The sequence below is a fragment of the Catharus ustulatus genome, chromosome 7, assembly GCF_009819885.2.
Source record: "Catharus ustulatus isolate bCatUst1 chromosome 7, bCatUst1.pri.v2, whole genome shotgun sequence".
Lineage (NCBI taxonomy): Eukaryota > Metazoa > Chordata > Aves > Passeriformes > Turdidae > Catharus > Catharus ustulatus.
In genome coordinates, this window is record NC_046227.1 from 32,973,278 (window position 1) to 32,995,775 (window position 22,498).

Below are 22,498 nucleotides of genomic sequence, written 5' to 3' on the forward strand. Positions count from 1 at the left end.
GCAAGGTTTCTACTGCTCTGGGTACAAAGACCCCTCACCAGCAGCCTGACAGGACTAAGCAGACTGTGTCTGTGTATTTGGGCACTGTGAAAATACAGACTGCTCTGAACCTCACCACCTGGAAAAACCATTCCTGTCAGAGCTGTTATCCAGCTTTTTTGTTCAAACAGAACAAGAAGAAAACAAAAAAAACTGGAAGCAGGGAGTCCACATGGCACAAGATGAAAAATTAGTCTTTAACCCAAAATGAACTTTTTGTAACAAATTCCAAGATGTGTACAGGTCCAAGTCAAAAGCTGACTGTAAATCACTAGGGAGCACTGTGGCCCTTCAGGAGCAGCACAGGAACTCAAAAGCTGTTAGACACACAAGTCACCAGGATGGGGTCATAGCTGTACCCATCTGTCAGACACCACTGCCCTGCTGGCATCATTCCTGTTTGTTCTTCAGTAGCAAGAGATCAAGAAACCAAGCAAGCTGAAGTTTCCTTGGGGATTTAAGAGGAAGAAAGTAAATGAAGTTACTCATTCATGCTGCTGGATATGGAAGGTGCAGTGGTTTGAGCATTGGCACTGCAGACTCTGGCTGTCACTGCACAGGTAAATGTAGCAACCAGGAAAGCACAAATTTCCCTTACCCTATCTGAAGGGAACATTAAAAAAAACTACAAATACACTTATCTGTTTTAGTGGAACCAATTTATTCAAGAAACTTCCATTTTCAAATTTAGCCAGAAATTACAAACCTAAACTGGTGACTATGTTTATTTTAACCTGTTTTAATCAAGAAGTTAACACTCAAGCAGTAAACTTAGTTCTTGAAGTTTTGAAGAAAAGCAAAGTATTAAACTGAGAGAAATCAAAGCTTAACATATGGAAGCAGAATTTAACAAAATGCTAAACCAAATTTGGCAGCTTTATTTTTGCATTTTCTTACAAATGCATGAAACACTTTTTACTGTCAAAATATTAATTAGTTTCAACAGCAACCTCACTTATAGCTAGGAAGCCTCCTGGGAGTTAAATGAGTAGAAACCCAAGTTTTCATGTTTCCTTGTTCTTGAATAAAAGAAAGTAATAACAGTTAAGGTCTACTCCTCTAAAAAAATCTTAAAAGGAAAAGAATTTCATTTGCCATTTAATTTTCCCATCATTTCACTGAGTGCCTTTTAGATAAATATCGTTTTTAAAAAAATCTAATTTTAGTTTCCATATTCCTGTGATGAACTTAAATTTTGACTACCAGTAAGAATTATCCTTTGATGAAGCTTTTAAAATGCATTTTCAGTTGGATTTCTGTGGTTACCAGGAAGCTTCCAAGCAGCACATCTTGGCAGTCAAGTCACTCTGATATTCCCAGAAAACATGAAGATCAGTCTCCCTCACACTGAAGTTTTAGAACATCTAAACATCACCATAAAACCAACCAAGTCATTTAGAGTAAAACAGACAATAAACACCCTTGCAATTCAGGGTAATAGCAGAGTTATTCTAATAACACCCAAGACACAGCCTCTCTGATGAACTCATGCTATTAAATCTAAAGATAGAAAGCGTAGGTCATGATGACCTTTTCAGTTATTTAGGGATTACTTACTCGAACTTACAAATTTTCTCAGTGTGCTAAATGGAATTCTAACAGTAATTACTTCCTTATTTTGTAATGTACACCAGAAGTTCTCCAAAAATGTTTTACAGAAGCTAATGAATTCATCAGAGTTGAGAAATAACTGTGTATGTTCAATTTGAGACACACTGAAGTAATCTAATTTTCAGCAGACAAGCATTTGCTACTTGCAAAAAAGCAGATCTCTCAATTTCTAAGAAAATGAGTAACTACTATAACACAAAAATAGAAAACTGGGAGGAGTGGCTGATACCACAGAGGATGTAGCTGAAAGCCCAGAGGGTGCTTCTGATAGCCCAGAGGGTGGCCCTGCTTGAGCAAAGGGTGGTGAGCAAGCCTTGCTGGAGAAGAATAACAAACTGTACTCACCCAATATCAGTTTTGTTCTGAATGATGCTAATGTCATCTGGAGACAGTTCTGGAATCCACTTCTCCATCTCATCCACCCAAGGGTATCTCAGAGAGGAAGGCACTACAATCAAGAGAGGCCATTCATTTTTATAGTAATATGAAATGGCAATTGCTTGAATTGTTTTTCCTAGCCCCATCTGGGAAAAGAAGAGAAAAGAACAATATTAAAACCAGAAGTTTCTGCTCAGAAAGCATATGCCATTCAGAAGAACCCAAAAGAATTTGCAAAGACAGAACCAAATAAAGGAAACCCAGTCAAAAAGCTACTTATATAGCCTGTATTTAATTATTACTTTGTTACCACAGATCACCTTTGATGAAACAAGATTTTTCAGTTAAATGGATTAACACATGTGTTTTATCTGGTTAGTTCACTGAAGTCAGAAGCAGCATTTCCATTCATCTCAGAAGATTTTCAGTTCAGAGTCTTAACAGGAGAGACTAAAAAGATCAAACTCTTTAACTTCTTAAGCTACCAAAAATACTTTCAAAAGACTGTGCAAAGGAAAGAAAAATATAGGATGCCTTCTTACAATAAAAACAACTTATTTTTCAATTGCACAGGCAAATGAAGAACAAAGAGCTGTGGGAAGAGCTTTGGATTTGACCCAGTGGGTCAACAAACAGAAACTACTGCTCTGATTCACCAGAGCTGATGGTTTCTCTTTGGCCTGTAGCACAGATGAGAAACACCAGACAGTGAGAATTCAGATGAACAGACAATGGCAAGATTCAACAAACAGATTTACATTTAACAGGAAAGTACATGCTTCATATTGTCAAGGTGGGAACACTCCCATAAGTGAATAATCATGGCAACAGATGATGATGAGATTCAGAATTTAGGGTTTTGTTTAAAAAATATCACACTCCCCACCAAGATTTTATCAAAGAATGCAGCTATTTTCTTTCCTTGTTCACACAGAAAGAGATAGTTCATAATTTCTGTGAAACATCAAAGCAGAGACAGGCCTTAAAACGCTCTGTGCAGGTTTTCCATGGAGTCCAGTGGATATTTGAGTGGATTTGCTGCTACTCACAGCAGTGAGACATAAAACAACAACTTAGATCTCCAGTACTGAGTCTGAATGGACTGAAATAATGATATAACGAAGAGATTTCCCAAGTACAAAAGAAAATTAATTTTTCTACTATTACTAGAAAGAAAATAATAGGAAAGCTACTGTAATATCCAGTTTTCATGCAAGCTCCCCTTGTGTCATCTGAAAACAAAATTTTGGGGGAAAATTTTGTCTGTCCCCACTCTGAGGAAAAATGGAAACATATTTGTAGATGACCTACAAATTTGTAGATTTTTTGAAAAAATACTAGTTTTATCTTACTTTAATCCTTACATAGTTACACAGTCCAGGGATATTTACAGTAATTCTCTGATCTTGAGTTTTCCTCCATAATTTCTTCTTACCTACAAGCTCACAATCCTGCTATTTAATTTTACCAACATTTTCTTACATAGAGATAGGTCAAAAAGCACAGGATACACATCACTGCACAATACTTCCTCCAGTGCCACACCTATTGTCATTACAACATATATATGATCTTTATTTTGGAATAAATGTATCTTCCAGGACTTTTTATTGCTAACATAATTATGCACAGCTCATTTTCTAGTTCAAGGAAGGAAATAAACTGTTTTAATAAAAAAATAGCTACTGCTGATATTTTGATTTTTCCCAAGCTTCCCTTTTCTCTTCCCTGAATACTTTTGTATTCTCCACAGCCCCCAGATATTTTGCATTCCGTGCCAGGATAGTTTATCTCCAGATGTAATGAGATTTTTATAGCAGGAGGAGATGCTTAAATCCCAATAATCCATCTCCCTCTCCCTCCTGGTGTGTCAAGAAAACCCAAATTAGAATAGTGAGACTACAGCAATTCTGTTTTTCAGAAAGGTTTTATACTCTCAACACATCAAGAACATTATTATAAAAATGTTTTATCTTGTGGGAAGAAATGCTGGACTCAGATGTCCCAAATATGGAATATAACATGTATTTTCAAATGTATGGATACAATGAATTTTACTTTTACCACTTGATCAGCACACTTAAAAAAAATTCATCTTTGGAAACCATATCTGTTAAAAACCTCTTTGGGCCAGGAATATCTAATAATACATTAAAAATAGCTGGCTATTCAATTATGAAGAACTTTATAAAAAATCAACTGAGTCAGTGTTTTTAAAATGTAACAGTACAGGAAATTTAACCTACAATTAAAGGTAACCTTTCAAGTTTTCTCAAGGATTCTTCTAAACTTCTGTCAGGTTTCAATTTTTCCCTCACTTAGGTGTTTTCAGGATATCTGCTGACTATCACAGGAATTAGGATTCTTTCATTAACAGCCTTTCTGCCCACACCTCTCATACAAAAAAAGTCACATCTGCACAAAGTGCATTAACACCAGAAAAAACAGTGTTAAGGAACAGGAACATCACTTACCTCATCAGCAATCATACACCTAAATAAGAAACAAAAACAGGGGGAAAAAGAAGAAATTAATACTGAATATCATACATCATACATCAATACTTACACATTCTTTAATTCTGGATTTGCAGAGCTAACGAAAGGAAAAAAGGTGATTTCATTCCTCCAGGTATCACCTACAAAAAGTGAATTTGGTATGAACTGAAAATAAGTACAACTATTCTAAAAATGTTTATTCAGTTTGCTGGCATTACTGCAGAACTTGCAATTGCACAACTTAGATCCAGGGATAGATTAATTGTGATTGTAAGAGACATTTTCAAGGCAAGAAGTGTATATCTTCAATTTTCTTTTGTCTTTCAGAAACAGCAATGTTTTTGCTGCTCTATGATTAAGGATTATTTATATGTCAGATTCATTTAAAAATGTGTTTTCCAGAGCTGTCACATTTGTTTTGTAATAGAAGCAGATACTCCCTCTCCCCCACCAATTGTACCAGCTAAAGTATTAGAAAATGAATTTGATTTTTTGCCCATTTTGGAGTCACTTGGCAATGCCACTCTGTGTAAAGACAATGACAACTCCAAGTCCTCAGCCATAAACAGTAAAGTCTGTTCAGCATATTTACATTTTGTAAACATTAAATGCCCTCTGACATGAATTTCTTAAAGGCATTTTAACCATTCTGGGATTCTATATGTACCATGTAACTCAAATAAAGTGCTCCTTCCACAAAAAAATGGGAAAAATCTTCCAGATCTTAGTGCCTTTAACAAAATTTAACACAAGATATTAGCATTCTGTATTTTGATCCAGAGAAGCCTTTTCAAGAAATACAGAAACACTTTTTTAGTGGTAGCTACTCTGAAGTTAGTCTAGCTGGCCAAAAACAGATAAAATGTTTGATCTTTTCAGAACCACAGTACACTACTGTTTGCTCACTCTGTCTGCCAGTATAAATTCCAGTGTCTACTGATTTCTGCAGTTTCTTTCAATTGAGGTAAAAAAGGAATTCAAAATTAATTCTCATACAACTTCATTTTTCGTAAGCAACAAACTATCTCTTTACAATTGCTTTGTAATCCCCCCATCCCCCCACAGCTGTTAGGGATGGAGCAAACAAGAAAACAAAGAAAGAAAATAAAACAAAGCCCCCAAGACTGCACAGATTTACAAAGGGGAAAAAAAAAGGCAGGAAGAGAATTATTTTTAGTGGCAACTCATGATTGTGGGGCCTTAATGTCTGTGATTTGCAGCTGGGCAAAGACGTTTATTTGCAGACAACTAACACACAATTCTAATTCAAAAATAATGTCAGTTTTTGCTCAAAGACCATTTTTTTTCCCCCCATTCAATACTCATTGTTAATTGCTCAAACTGAAGTTTACAAAACAAGTCTTTTTTTTTGCAGATTCTTTGAAGCCAACTGCTTTCAGTACATTCATCATGCTTTTAAAAAACAGTTTGAGGCCTGAAATCAATTGGAATGCACAATAACCTACTGTTGCAGTAGTACTCCTAACACAAATGCAGCACATGAGTAAGACCAAAACTAACAGCTACAGAGCAGAGACAGCTCAAGAATAAACCACAATAAAGATTATTTATTATAAGAATATCAGAGCTGAAGTACAAATATAGCAATAATCAAGCTGCATCTGGTAGAAAGAAAATGTGGTAAAGAGGACAGGAATAAAAGCATTCCTTGCCAACTTCTGCTGTTATACTGTAAATACAGTGTTTCTCAGCAAATCAACTTAAATTTTAGTAGAATTGCAAAAACAGTGAAATGTTAATTATGCCAGTTCAGACAAACAGAAAAAGTGAGAATAGGTAGGATCCTATTGCACTATTCTTTGGCATAGCTGAACTATTTGGATGTTGCTTCTTCCTTTCATGATAATAAACAAAAATGAAGAAATTCAGACTGATTTACAAATGGCTCTGATAATTAAAAACTCAATAGCAAATATAAAAAAACACCAACTTTAAAAGTATGTCAACCACAGGAACATGTTTTCCATAAAGCTAGATTTCTTCATTAGAGTGAAATGTAGCTACTTAAACATTGATGACTTTATCTGCTGATGAGTAAGAAAACAATTCTGTTATTCTTTTTGCACTTATTTTCAGACTGTACTCATAAATTCTGTGGTGCTATGGAATATCCCCTATTTTCATGTCTATTAACTTCTACTCAATATGGACTTAAATTAAATTTCTTACGTAGCAGCAGCAAAGTTGATGACTTCAAAATATTTATAGAAACTCATCATTTTGTTGCTGGTAAATGAAGGGAAGTACAAAGTAGCTGCCATCACTTTACCCAAAATAACCCTGTAAACAGAGGTTACATTAAGTGACCAACACAGTTTAATGTTCCTCATTTCTGCAGTACCAATAGAAACAGAGCCACAGGAACACCCCTGTGCTCACAGCTGCATCTCTCTGGTGATATTTTGCTAGTAAGTGTTCACTCTCTTCTCCTGCCCAATGATGAAATTGTTTTGTCATAAGTAGCTGGGATTTTTTTCCTGTACTTGCAATCCATCCATTTTTCAGCATTTAAAATTCAATCAGACACATCACAGATTAAGATCAATCAAGTGCACTAAATTGGTTTTAAAGCTCCAGTTAGAGTTATCTGAATGTGTAAAGTCCTCTGTGATTATACAGTCGGTGACATGAATCACTGCTTGGATCCACATTGCTCAGACTCAAATTCCTGAAGTGCTACAGTTTTTAAATTGCTAATTTATGCCAATTAACTAACATTATTGACACTCACACCTGATAAAATTTTGACATGGCACACAAGATTGAGTTTATGATACACATGCACAAGTTAATGCAACTAATGTAAGTGGAAATGGAGGATACTGGATTTATTTTATGACCTAATATATTTTAAACCATTCATCTGTGTAGCTTTCATAGTTTTAAAATAAGAATCCTAAAGATGTCTGCTTAATGTAGTTACAAAAGATAAGAAGTCCAAATTTTTTTCACTGGATTCTAGGGCAATGAAAAACAGCTCACAGAGGAGAGGAAACACGAAAGGTCTCCAGTTCACAATCACAATTAGATTTGAAGTGTAAAGAACTTCCCCATCTTTATAGCCCACATCACACAGAACTTACAAGATATCTAATAGTTAGTTGCACTAAGCTGCTAAAAAGCAATACTTTACATAATCTGAAAAATATGCAGCCTCTATTTAAACCAAACTTCAGTAAGTTCCATATTATTGCAGTCAGACAAGCTGCCAACATGGACATAAAGGTTCCATCCTGTCAAAAGCAGAAGAAACAGATCTTCAGCTACACTGAAGGGACAAATATGTATTTTTGTTTCACATATTTTGACTGCAAGAAGACAGACTTCTTGTTCTCTGAAGTTCAATTAGTCATTTCCTCTCAACTGGTAGTTACCCAATCTGAGCTTCATCATTCATATCCCATCTGTTCATATGACACCTTAATAATAGCTCTATCCAAGAATATAAATCAGTGCTATGATACGCAGATTCATATCCTGTTATAAGCTCAGCCCACATGGTCAAAAGTTTCAGAAAAGCATGGAAAAAAATCATTTGAGATGTCTCAGTTGCACTTACTCTCAGCAGCAAAGTCCAACCATGCAAAAGCACCAGTCAATGGTGAATTCTTTCAGATTCTTTCAAATTAAATCTTTAAATGTTCCCCTTCTTCAGAGCTAATCCTGTGGTTTGTGTTTGAATATCCATCCATTCATCAAGGAAATCTGCTATTTCTTTCCTAGCAGAAAGCAGCAGAATCTCATTGGGATGCACTGCACATGCTGCTATAACCTTGCTACTGTTGAAAACCATTTTGCAGTGTAGGGTTAGCAATGGCCTTTGGACACAGCAGGATCTTTCACAAATAAAGGGAACCACAGTTTGGGTCTCCATAGACTGTAACAGCCCCAGCATTTTGAGGTGTATTAGCCTGAAAATAAAACTACATTTTCCTTTTAACAAGCAAACAGAAAGAGCTTTGAGTAGGGATGTACCCTGGTGAGTGAACACACCTGCAGAGAGCAAGGTCTGCTGTGCTGGTGCACCTCAGATGCACACAGGTCAAAAACCTTACTGCTGTTCACTAAACAAATGCAAGCACCTGAGTCTGTACACAAACCCCACCTTTCTTCTGGATGTAGAGAATCCCAGAGTTGAAGGGACCACCCAAAGCTGGATGAGTCAGAACCCCAGAACCAGACTTTCAGCACTATCAGAATAGGCTTGGTACTTGATATTTTGTAAAGGTACCAAGCACCAGGCAAACGCGCATTTACACATTCTTACTACAGCAAACCTTGGAGAGAAACGTGAAGTACGCAAAAAAACAGGTGAAGGAGCTAAGAAAGAAACCCAAAATTCCTGGCAGAGCCCTCTGAAAGCTCTATCAGGAAAGATGTGCCTCTAAAAGGACAGAAAGAATTATTTTTCAAACCTCAAAAAACACAGAAAGAGTTCCTGGGTGTGTTGATGTCAAAAAGATTGGAATCAGCTTCGCAAAGCAGAAGGACAAGCAGATCTTTAAAATTTTAGGCAGATGAGTTCATGGGAGAAACAGAAGGAAACTGAGGCTAAGCTCATGTGGCATATGTCACAGAGCCACACAAAAATAGCCTGCATCAGAAGGTTAATGCTAACACAGTTTTATAAAACGAGTTTCAGGGAAGAACAAACATTTCAATGAAAATCATTTCTATTTCTGCACGTCTGGGTTACATTCGGATCACCCCTTCCAAAATGTCAGTGTCATTAACCATGCAAACAATACAGCTAAAGTTTCTTTTGTTAATTATGGCTACTGCAATAAAGTAAAGAGAAAGAATCTCATTTGGAACTTTGTTCTTGGAGGAATATTGATTAACAACACACTGGAATTAAGGTAGTAGGATCTTGGTTGTACAGACATCAAACAGCTGGTGTTAGAGGCTTCTTATAACTACAGAAATATTTGCAATAATATCCTCTCCATAGAGTCGTGCCTCCTTACATGGTAGACTTAAAACTAAAGGGATACAGCAATCCAATACATCTGTTGCTTGCTTGTAGGGATAATTTAACTTCTTGATTGATTTTCAGCAGCTATTTATCCAGGAAAAACCACTAAGAACTGCAGGTAGCTTTTCCAGAATAAACACCTTCCCTTTCAAATGCATTTTCCAAGGCAAACAGTCAAAGCAGTAGCACTTCATTTTTTAAAACACTGAAAAATTTTGTTACTACTCAAGCAAATTAAAGCTGTTTTTTGTTAATGCAGGCTTTGGAACATGTTGTACAGAGGAAGCTCGAGTCTTTCTTTCACTGGTGTGGGTGTCCTGATATTCTTGGGATTCTCACCTACTCATGTGAGTCAGTTTTATATAACACTACAACATATAATTTACCTCCTACTCACAAGCCAACACTTCAGCACTAGCATCTTAACCAAGGGTTATTTAAGGAATCTGAACTTAGAACATTTTTATATAAAACTGCGCAAGCAACCATTACATTTGTGTGTCAGTAATCACAGCACGCAGTCCTAAAACTAGAACAAAGAGAGCTGACTCCCTTGCAAAAATAATCAAGGGTGTTGCATCAAAAATAATGCTCCAGAAGATGTAAGAGAAATCTTACCCTTGCTCCTGAACTACACTAGGTGTTGAAAAATCTTCTAAGTAATAAAACCCCAACCTTTGATTTAACTTAACATAAATTGCCACATCTGCATTGTTAATGATTCTGAAAAGCAGCATAGGGGAGAATGGTTGTGCTGTCATGCTTTTCTCCAACACTCCTCTACATGTGATTGAAAAACCCACCTAAAATGTTTTATTAGTATTTGAAAGCTCTCAGACCACACGTTCTGGTATTTTAGCTTTGGCACAGATGTGTGGAATAACACATAACAAAGTGGTCAAGTTGAAGGTTCAGCTCAGACACGTCAATAGGTTTTTAGAATGTATTAATGGAACTGTTTAGGTGAGAAAAACCTCCAGCCAAGAAGACACCCAACAGTGATAGTGAAAACTCCTCATCTGTTCAGGCTTCAGAGGCAAATGGGTTCAGCAGCTGATTCAATGCAAGAAAACAGAATAACTTCAACTAATTTCAGCTACTGATAATGGAGGCTGCATATGCTAACCTTGCTGAAATACCTGTGAGCAGCAGCAGAAGCCTTCCTTAGCATGCAGTCTAGGGTCTTTCAGTGAAATGTAGACACTGCTTTCCCAATAAACTCTGCATTCCCTGGTGATCTGGGGCAGTTTTCCCTTGTGCCTGTGCTCCTCCTCTCCTTCCAGCTTGCATTAAGTCAGTCAGAATGTGACTCATACCTGTTTAAGACCTTACTCCTATTCACTCTCATTAAAGTGACTTGTCTCAGAGCTGCTCCCTCCCATTTGTCCTCTCCTGGGTGCTGTGGTTAAACACCAACTTCTCATCATGTATTCCCACACTGCAAACCTTCCCTGCACAAAGCTAACACCAATTCTTTTCCCCTCTCCCCTCCCCCTATCACTGTTGACAACCTACCACCTACACTTGCCTTTATCTCTCTTGGTTCTCCTCTTCCATTCTAACAAATTGTGCCCTGCATTTCTAAAATCTGCATTTTCTTCTCTATTCCTGCTGCTACAAGTCCACATTTAAACCCAGATAAATTCTCACATATCTACCATTGGAATTTTTCTGTTCTTAAGTCTTCTTTTTTTCTTTTTCACCCCACATAGTTCCTCTCCTGAATTATATCCTAGATTCACTTACTGACAATGCATTTTTTGTTCTATTTGAATTGCTTCCCAGTTCCTCCAGCACCACTTCCAAACAAGCTTCCCTGGCTACGAAAGCTCTGCAGAATTTGGCTCAGTCTCTCATTCATACTTCCTGCATCTGAACCTCATTCTGTGAGCTAGCATCTTCATTTATTCATCCCTCTCTTCCTTGGCACTTCTCAAATGTGAGATGTACTCTGAATCATTACAAACCAATGCCTTTAAAAAACTGAAATCTTTCTTCAACCCTCAGAGCTGAAATGCAATAACTGCTTGATCCTCTCCATATTCACTAAATAGCCATCCCATTCTTGTTCCCCAGAGATTATTTCTGTGCTTTGTTCTCTAAGACTGGAGATAACTGCTCACCTGTTATAATGCAGGATTATAGACCCACATTTATCACAAAACTGTAATGATTTCATACATCTGAGTTGCTGAATATATTGAAATAAAAGATGATTTCTTTCTTACTCTAGCAAGAGACTTATGCCTTTTTTCTAACAGCTCTTTCAGGTTATCTAACTACAAACTACTGAGACTAGAAACAGAAACAAAAAAGAAGTTACAATTATTTTTGTTCCAATCTGATCTCTGATGTCAAGTTCTACAAATAATGGAGGTGCTTGTTAATGGCACTTGATGCTGCAAGCTACCAAGTACAAATTAAAATAAAAATTAAATACTTAAAGAAATATGCATAAATATGTCAAAAAAGAAAACAAATGTGAAGGTAATTTATTTTTCTAAAATGCAAATTTAAGTAATTTGGCTTTTATTTAAGTCAATGTGACTGGGAGAAATTGTACAATAGCCTATAAAATATTTTTGTAAGTGTTCCTTTAAACCATGCAGCTGATTCTGAAAAAAGAAATAGACAATGGCAAAAAGCAGTTGGTCTTGCATTTAATCACAACATCGACTTGCAGAAACCTATGACCTTTCAAACAAAGGACAGAAAAATTAGATATAGACAGTAAGAGATACAGAGACATGCAACTAGGCTTAGTGCTTCAAAATGGAATTGAAAAACAAATCTATTCTCTTGTTCATAGCTACGATCAAAGATAAGAAACTGAAGAATAAAAATACACTGAAAGAGCAAATCAATCAGTAATCATCCATCAAAAATAGTAAAGATGAAAGCAAAGTAAAACAAAAGCTCTGGTAACTTGAAAAGGCAATACAAGACAGAAAGCAACAATTGCATCATACAGAAGGAGAAAGAAAGAGTAATAGACAACATAAAACCCAGAAACAAACTCAGTAACAATGACAAAAATAACAGTAAATGTGAAAACCAGTTATAGGAAAATGTAAGACAAAAGGACCTACTGCTCTAGCACAAACTAAAATGTGCATGGGAGTGCATGGGCTGAACATATTTTCTCTTATTCCATCAGCTTGCAAAATCTAAAACTATAACTTAGACACCTAACTCAAATGGAAATTATACCTTTCATACTACTCAATGGATAATATATGCTAGAAAGTTAAAGAAATTTGTGCAGAAATTTGCATAAGAATTTAAATAGGACTTATATCAGAAATTCCTCAGGGCTATGCCTGGGTATTCCAAACATTTCTATTTGCTTCCTGCCCAAGAGCTGCCATTTCTGTGGTCCAGCTGCTAAACCCTCAGCAGACTGTATATGCTGTGCCTTTCTAGTGAAGGATATTTCAGCTACGTTCATAAACTTCGAGGAAATGATGATTTGAACTTTTGGCATTTTGGTCTACATTTAGGATGGGAGAGGAGGAATTAATTTCTACAAATACTGGTAAGTTTTGAAGGAAAAGTCTGTTTTAATTAACAAATAATTAACTATGTATTCCTCCAGTGTAACTTGCTAGAGATCATAGACACAGTCAATGGTAAAATGTATTATTTTGAAGTGTAGACAACTAAATACTGTAACAGAGGACACTCACACTGTATTCTCCAATGATTTCACTGCCATAATGGTTCTCTGTAGCCCATTATTTTAAAAAAATATTAAACACTTTAAAACTTTTTCTTACTCTAGGATAGGGACTGCCAAACAGAACAATTGCCCTTGCATTAAAACTAACAGCTCTTAATGGCAGATGTGAACTCTGCACACCCTGATATTGCCATCCATGGTAATTTACTTTTTTTTACTGTGGCTAACAGCATTAGGCCAGCATGTATGGGAAATTAAAAATCACATGCTCCTGAATATGTAAGTTAATGTATTCCCTCTCAAATTTATAGGGGAAATAAGATCATCCCAGTAAAACAGTTTGAGATTACAATTATAATGGAAAAGCTTGATTCAGGGGTGGCAAATATCTCCAAGTCTTCTTATGTATCCAGCTTGAATAAATTGTTCTGCCAACACACCTAGAAATAAATCTGTGTGTCTGAAGGCATCTTTTACAGATACCACCACCAAGACAAGCAATGCTAAATGATGCTCACAAATCCCATGCTGACAGTTTTTATTACAAAACTTGAGAAAGCATTTAGTGATACCCAGTAGCATGAGAGCTAAATTTCAAATGACAGCATGCCTCTTTTACAATGTATTCAGGTGAACAAACTGTTTGTATTACTAGGCAGACATCACACACTTTTGTAATAAAACAAGAATACATGGTAAAAAGAATTGTGACTTCCCAAGTATGACATTAGTGAACAGCAGCAGTAAAAAATCAGTAATATTCAAAGAGAGATGTGAGCTCAAATGAGATTGAATACAATCCTTACCAACACTATTGAGTCACTTGCCCATGTATCTGTATTTTGGATATTTTACCCAAGCTTCCACCACTTTTTCCAGAGCATTGTGCTTCAACACTGCCACCTCTTCACTAACACCCAGTGACCCACCTAGTTCTACCCTGAATTCTTAGAAAATGGGGATCTGTCTGCATCTGCCCAAATATGACTAAAAAGCAGCAGAGAGCAGAGAATTGCTCACTTCCACCTCCCAACAGCACACACACATCTGACCCCAGCAATCTTCAGCAGGTCCTAAGACTATTGCTAACAGTTCACATTCCTGGAAGGGACAAGTTGGTTGGTTTTTATTTAAGAGACAGTTTAAAGCATATACACACAAACAAACAAATAAATATGCTGTTTTTTAAAAAGTAACTTACACCTTCACTGGATGAAAAATCACAAAAATAAAATAGTCTTAAAGGCTGCAAATTGTGTGAACCCAACTCTTCTGCCCACTAATGTTTAAGGTTACAAAGACCATAAATTGTATCCATCCCTAGGCAGCCATTCCAAAGTGCATCTCCTGAAGAACAATCTCTTGTAAGGGACGAACAGCCAGGCAGTTATTTACCTTTAAGGCTTGTGAGATAAAAGGCATGTTAGCTTATGTTGAAGCACACTGTCTTGTTGGCTCTAGAACTGTCATTTCTTAGAAAAGCATTAGGCTGTCTCTGTTAGATGAGGTAATGACTTTGGAGTATCTACTGGAAAAGGCTTTGATTCATTTACCAATGAATCAAAAATACAAACCACAACAGTATATTTATTTATGTTTTGGGAACAAACAAAGGAATTAATAGCTCACTCCCAGTCCCTTCCATGAAAAAATAAGAGTTTGTTCTAATAATAAGTCTATTTTCATGCAGGGTGCTTGTCTAATCTAAGATGATATTAATTGAATCTCTTCAACCAACACTTATTCTATACTAGTTTCCTACCACTACAGCAAAGCAGAGATGAAGTGCTGCCTGTGAAGGGGATGCATAGCCTGAGGGAAGAAGGAAGATGAGCAGAGATGCACATATGGCTCACTTCAAATCCTCTGCTTATGTATTTTTTAAAACTAGAAAAGACACTTCTACAGAAAATATACCACTGGGAATACTGCAAGAAGGTTTAAATCATTATGGAGCATACATAAGGGAAAGACATGTAAGGCAAGGGCTGACAAACTAATAAAAAAATGCAGCTACAAGCACCAGAGGCTCTTGTTCTCTGTTTTGGGACAGGAAGAGAAATAGATCTGCATGAGGAAGGGACAGATTTAAAAAATACTCCTTGGGAAAGTTTGCCTTAACACACTTTACTTTAGATAGAAGCTGGCTGAGAGTGTGCACACAATTCCTCAATGTGACCCAGCTCACACACAGAATTTGCTGTGCCAAGCAGTGAGATTTCTTGCAATCTTGATGAACAGTTTTTCATATGCATGCCACATGAAAACCATCAGTGCTGGGTTATGCAAAATTCTTGCTAGTTAAAGACTTGGAAAAAAAAACCCAACATATACCCACAACCCTAATGAAAGAAATAAAATTCCCTCCTTGACAGAGTCATTAGGTATCCCAAACCTTTCTGAATACTTACTCCAGGCAACTGTTACTACTTCAATAAAAAGAAGAAAGAAACATCTGATAAAAATCACCAGTCCTACAGTTAAACTACTTCCCAAGGAACCTCTATACTACACAATAGCCTGCAAAAGATTCCTGTCATTTTCAAATACATGCATTAACTACACTAATTAAATGTGTAGTTTCTTTAATTTTAATGACTTCTGCTATTTCATTATTTGTATATACAAATACACACCTCAATTTTATATTCTTCAGCTTTGGATTTATTAAATTCAACTCTAACACAGGCTTTGCTGCCTATTTTACCAAAGTCTTATCTGTTAAAATTATATCCACCCATTCTCAGTCTGTGCTGCAAGAAAATGCCTGATATGGTTGGTGGCCACAGAGAAGTTAATGTCAATTCAGCATAAAGCATATCAAATCTCAGGATTTCATGTGAAGGGCTGGACTCCTCTCTCTGTTCTGCCACTGAAACCAGCAGCATGAAACAGATGGCTTGTTCATTCCCTGAGACAGCAGTGCTAAAGGGTTTTGGGTAAAGGAATAGAATCAAAGTGAAAAAATTCAGAGATTTTTAATTGATTAGAAGTTCCATATAATTCCAAGAACTGCTGGGAAATATTTCCTTTCCAATTTTTCACCTTTAGAGGAAAAGATGCACATCTCTTTCCCCCTGAAAATGATCACAAACATTAGCAAGCAATCCCCTTAGGCCCTAAGCCTCTCCATCTCAGCAAGATGCTGAAATAATCAGGAACTAATTTCATCCATCTTTCCCACACAGGCTACAGTAATTCCATTTGTGCCAGACCTCCCCGACATCATTCCTTTCCAAAACAGCAGCATACAGAAGTTCCACAGCTTTAGGCTGCTATTGCCCACATTTCCTAAAATATATAAATGTGGAAATAGCATTTCTCCCTCTCCTTTTTGACCCTGTAACTCAGTAACAGGCTCTTACTCAGCAAAATATTTCCAGCCTCTGCTGCATAAACCATGTTTTTTGATTTACCAGGTACTTAATTGTTGAATGCCAGCTCCATCAGTTGCTGCACTGGCTAACTGAGCACTCTGCAAGGCTTCTCCTGCTCAGCTACTGCAGCTCAGTGAGCTCCAGAACTGCACCAAATTTAAAATAGAAAATCACACAGATGCATCAGGATCTGTTAGTCATTCCCTTAACAGCTCTACCACGCCATTAAGAACTGAAGAATCAAATGTGAATTAGCTTATTTTAGGAATTTTCTATTAACATAACAAAAATGATGGTCCTACTGATATCAACCTCCTTTCACATGAGAACTTTGATACTATGATTCTCTTTTGCATAATGGATTATTAAACATCTCTTCATCCTCTGTGGAAAAAAACCCCATAACTCATTTTAAACCATGTTACCCTAGTTTATGAAAGATTTCTGTAACATAACTCAGCTAAGACTGCTGGTATTGAATAACCTTTGTAAAAAACAATTAATGTTTACCTAAAGTAATTACTTTTAGCATGTGATACAGTAAGTTGAATACAATAATTTTACCTGCCATTTCTCTGAAGTGCAAATATGATGCCCTTTTCCTGAAAAGGAAGCAGCTTCTTTCTCAGCCTTTCAGGTAGGAAGGACAGCTTAGCATCAACATCCTCTAACTGAGAGCCTTCGAGGGAAGGTGTTTCCTGGAGAGCACTGCCCATGCTGCACCACAGGGAAACAAAAGAGAAAGAAGATATCTTACCTACATGGCAGAATAGAGAATAAAGCTTGATGGGAAAATACTCACCACTTCATCTTGAAATAATCAATATCTATGTAACTCTCCTCGAGTTTTGAGAATTCTCTCTGGACCTCAGGATCCATAAAATATTCTAACTATTCCAGGATGAACAGGGTAGAATTTGTCTCCTCCTTTACACAATAAAATGATTATTTTAGCAATAATCCTATTCATGAATGGAAGTTATTTGCCATTCAAATCGAGCTTACTCATGCACACTGAAATATAACTCTTTTAATAAACATTTTTCAGAAGAGTTCCAGGAAAAAAATAGGTTATTTAACCTTCTGATGATGGCTACTGATGATGAACTTCTAATAGTCCTTTCAATTTCAATCCTAAAAATTAAAACAGAAAAAAGGGGAAAATATGCCCACTTTGGGGGAAGTGAAAAAAAAAAAGAAAAAAAACAGTGAAGAACTTTATTTCCCTCAGAAAGAAACAGCCTTAAACCACAGAACTAACAAATAAAAGTTCTCATAGTGTGCTTAAGATTAAAAATGTGGATTCTTCATTTATTTTTGTTCAAGGGACAGTGTCAGAGCAGAAATACTCACTTTTGCACTCTTTCAAACAAGCAAACAAAAGCTTATAAATCTCAGTAGCAGTGCACTAACTGAACATAGAGAAAGAAACAAACCTTTGCATCAAAACATTACCTAATTATTTTGGATTCACAGCCTGTGCTAGGAGCAGCATTACCACAGGAACAAAGAATGTCAGCCAAAATAGGCTGCCTGGACTCTCAGCAGTACCACCAGCTTTGACAGCAACATTCTGAACTTGGAGCACTCAGGTTTTTTGGTAGTGACTTATTTCTGAAGCAATTTAGGAGAAGCCAGATGTGATGTGAGGGATGAACTATCATATTGACAAGAAGGATGTGCTGAGTCTGTGGTCACTCACACCAAGGACAAGGAATTACAGCCATGTCTACACATCAGGCATACACATCAGGATACACATCAGGAATTCAGGGGAATGTAAAGAAAACACTGTGGATGAGCCTCCAGGCAAGTTCCATGGCATTCTCATTGTGAAAGAATTGAACAGGGTCACACTGGAAGTTCCAGGCACTCCTTCTTTTGGGCCTCCACAATCACTTCAACAAAGAAGGGGTGTTCAACCACAACCATTCTGACACCACTCTGTGGGTAATGAGGAAAGAACAGTGAATTTAAATTTAAAATATTGATCAAGACACAAAAGTTGGGACATACACCTTGTATCGACCATGGAAATTTTGTCCCCCACTTTCCTAAGTGGAATCTTTGGCATACCTTGACAGAAATAATATTCCTGTACCTTGGGCTTCTGGAACATTCAGCAGCAGACACAAATACTGTGATGAGCACCAGGCTCTTTCATGTATATCCACCACAGAGCTTTGCTTAACAGAAGGTGGAAAGTCCCTGTGTGCCCAAGACAAGCATTTCACAGAAAAAAATTCCTGCAGCTCCAGTAAATAAATACCTGATTCCACTCTCAGTTGAGCAAACACAAATGTTTCAGTTCTAACTGTTGGGAAAATAACCATAATCAGTTCTATCACAATATTTTCCACTGGGTATTTTTTTCCTTTAAAAGTTGATTAAGTTAAGGTACTTCAAGATACAAGCAAACAAACAAAAACTAAACATTTCTGTAGAGCCAAGCTTCAACAGTGCTGCAGGATTGGTGGGCCTAACAAAGTTGTTCAACACTCAGCTCTGAGATTCACCTCTAAAGAAAATTTGTGACTCATTTTCTGCGACAACTTTCCATTGTATAAATGCAGAGATAATGATGTACTTGTGATCAGCTCGCTACATAGCTTGTTGTGAGAGACAATATGAAAATGAAATGTTAGCATAATTAACCTTCTGTTGAATGAGATCGTGACAAGATCCTTTCACTGAAACACTGAATAGGAACCATGCAGATTCAGAAGCATAAATCTGAATTAGAGGAGGCACATGAGTCATCAGTACATAGCAATGCTACCATAAAAAATGTTTCTGCATCAGTCATTAACAAGGCAAAAACTGACTTTGCAGATCTTAAAAAGCAGCAAAATAGAAAGCACTAACTACCAGATATATACAAGTTTTTGTTTAGTTTTTTTCTCTAGGTGAATGATTGCATAAATGAACGGTGAATAATTACAGAGTAGGTGAATAATTAAAGAACTCCACATGTGGTGAACAATGACTGTTAAAACAACATATCCAATGATTGTGGCAGTGATGGCCACGTATGTTTTGAGACAGAGTACTTATGTACACACTGTAGTAATGTCAAGAAATAAAAATAGATTGTTTTAAAAAATAATTTAGTCAGTGTAGCAGAAGATCAGTTTGGATCTGTTGTGCTGTAATACAGATAACACTGACCTTCCCATATCTCCAGATCACAAGTTCTGGAACTTCTTTTTTTTTCAGACAAGACCTAAAAGGTTTTGCGTGGAGACCTAGCTTTTCATTCAGACTTCATTCAGCTGCACAAGTTTCATGAGTTAAAAAACTCAAACTCTAGAGTATTTTCTCAAGTGTTTTACAGGAAATCAGGGATGAAATAGCTGAATTACTAAACCCAGTAATTATTAGTCTAAAATTCTTAAGTATCTCAGGACTAGATAGTGGTAAATGATACCAGCTTTTAAAAGCAGGGATGAGGAAGATTATTGAACCTACATTATGATTCATTCATAGGGTATAAAACACCAGTAAAAAATTATGAAGTGCAGAACCCATGAACACCAGGATAAATGCATTTATTTGGCAGGAGTCATCACATGTTTTGTAAAAGTGATTCCCATTTTTCCATTCTGATGAAGTTTCTTTGAAAGGCCTCTACAGCAATGTACTTATAAAATATTTGATGAAGTCCAATTTCCACTACTTTTCAAAACGGAATTAAAACAGAATAAATTTTATAAACATATTTGTACAGTAACTATAATTTCTGGGAAGATTTGAAAAAGTCTCTCGAACTTCCAAGAAAACCAAGTTACCATATAAAAAAATTGCACTGACACTTTTTTTAAATTCAAGCAACTATACAGATCATACATGAGAGAAACAACATCAGCAGTATTTCCAAGTAATCTGCTCCAACTCCTATTATGATCAGTCAATTATAAATGATCTGGAAATGTAAGTAGCTACAGAGAGATAAGGGCAGTGCAAATAATAAAATAAAATTAAGTTTGAAAAAATCCAACCTTGAATTTCTTTCTAATCATTGTGACTGCTATACTGCATTTCACTATAGGCCCTTCTCCTTCCAGAGGCAGCAACTGAGACTCTGTTGAGGATATTACAGCCCTGGGGCTGTTTCTTTATTGGAAAGTTGGGTGCAAGACTGATGACAAGTTCAAGGACTACTTTAAGTTTTCCAATAGCTGTTTGTCAACACAAGCTGATTACATAATATAAACCCACTGCTTATTTTTACAGGGCACTAAGTATAGCCCGTTAATGCAGCTCAGCAGCACATGCCTAAGACAAATGAGTCTTTCCACTAAGGGTTTTGCTTCATAAATTTCCTCTTGAGGGATTTAACTGCTCTATGACTGCGTGTTCAATAAGACTTAATAGGGAATTCAAGGCTCTAAGAACATCTTGGTTGATTGATTAACCAACTATTTCACAGAATCACAGAATTGTCTAGGTTGGAAGGGACCTCTGGAGATCATCCCATCCAACCCCTCTGTCAAGGCAGGGTCACCTGGAGCAGGTGACAGGAACACATCCAAGTGGCTCCAGAAAGGGAAAATCCCCCAGCTCCCTGGGCAGCTGTTCCAGAGCTGTGCCATCATTGGAAAGACATGTTCCACCTCCATGCTGAGGTGCAACTTCTGTTTTATTTTATGGCCATCGCGCCTCATCCTGCTCATGGGCACCACTGAAAGCCGTCTGGCACCCACCTTTGAGATATAAATGTGAATTAAGATCTCCTCTCAGCCTTCTCCAGACTACACAGGCCCAGCTCCTGCAGTCTCTCATAAGAGATGCTCCAGACCCCTCATCACCTCCGTGGCCTCCGCTGGACCCTCTCCAGTAGCTCCTTGCCTTTCTTGTTCTGAGGAACCACCAGTGCGATAACAAAGAATTGAAAATCTACCCATCAAAACACAGCATTTTAAAGAACACGGTAAGAGAAAGAAATCAGACGGAGCAAAGGACATCACACGGCTCTTCAGCATAGACCAGTTTTTCCACAGGCCGCTGTACCGTGCTGGAGGGAAGCGCACATCTCAACACCTGCCTGGGGGCAAGTTCTTTATTTTACTTACACAAGTCCCTGCAGCTGCAATCGCAGAGGTACCTGAGCGCACGATGCGAAGAGCCAGCAGCAGCAAGAAGTGAAACCTGTCACAAACACGGGCTGGGGACACACAAGCAGCAGTCAGCTGGCAGCTGCTCCCCGCCTGTGCCCGGCCCCGAGCGGGCACCCCCTCACGGCCGCGGCTCCGCGCTCAAACGGCCGCCGGGAAGTGACGCATGCCCAGGGGTCACGGACGGGAAGCGCTTTTGGGCCTCGGGACCGCTTTTCCCTTATTTTTTCTGTCTTCCCCGTCCTTCCTTCCCCTGGCCCGGTTCCCTAGGAGCGAATTAAAACCACCTTCCCGCCCGGCCGTGCCTCGTGCCGGTCCCTGATGCGCTGGAGCGGGCGGGCTGAGGGAGCCGGAGGGGAGGGAAGGGGGAAGCGGGGCTGGGAACGGAGGGAGGCGAGGATGGCGCTAAGGACCGGGCCGGACGGGGCAGTGCCGCCGGCTCTCGGAGTTGGGAGGAGCGGTGAAAGCCGGGGCGAGGGGCCGGATGGACGAGAGGTTGCGCGGGCAAGCCCCGACTACAGCTCCCAGCCTGCCCTGCCAGGGTGCGGGCGCCGTGCGGCTGCGGGAGCGCTGGCGCGGGCACCCAACAGGACTGAGGAGCTGCTGCTTGGGATACAACAGTCCGGGAGCGGCTCAGGCGCGGGTGAAGGGAAAGCGGCCGGGGCAGGGAGCGAAGGCCGCTAAGACCCCGCACTGCTACAGCCGCGGGATTCGCTCGGTCTGCCCGCGGCCATGGGCTGCACGCAGGGGCGGGCCTTGCGGTGCCGGTGCGCCGCTCTTACTGGTGTTCCTGGCTGTCTGTCAAG

At 38.2% G+C, this 22,498-nt stretch overlaps 1 protein-coding gene across 5 annotated transcripts in view; it reads right to left on the reverse strand.

The window, feature by feature from the left end:
• ZRANB3 (zinc finger RANBP2-type containing 3) overlaps positions 1-22,191 on the reverse strand; it is a 42,906-nt gene extending 20,715 nt beyond the window's left edge. For 2 of the 5 annotated variants that reach the window (XM_033064459.1, XM_033064455.1), the window contains exons 1-4: positions 21,651-22,191; positions 17,143-17,295; positions 4,503-4,521; positions 1,996-2,174 (exon numbers count right to left, since the gene is read on the reverse strand). In XM_033064459.1, the coding sequence (XP_032920350.1) occupies positions 1,996-2,174; positions 4,503-4,521; positions 17,143-17,294 (350 nt within the window). In that variant the 5' untranslated portion in view covers position 17,295; positions 21,651-22,191. Of the gene's footprint in view, positions 1-1,995; positions 2,175-4,502; positions 4,522-17,142; positions 17,296-21,281; positions 21,625-21,650 lie in introns of those variants that run through there. The other 3 variants (XM_033064457.1, XM_033064458.2, XM_033064460.1) reach the window with 3 other exon arrangements.
• Between the last annotated feature and the right edge of the window lie 307 nt (positions 22,192-22,498).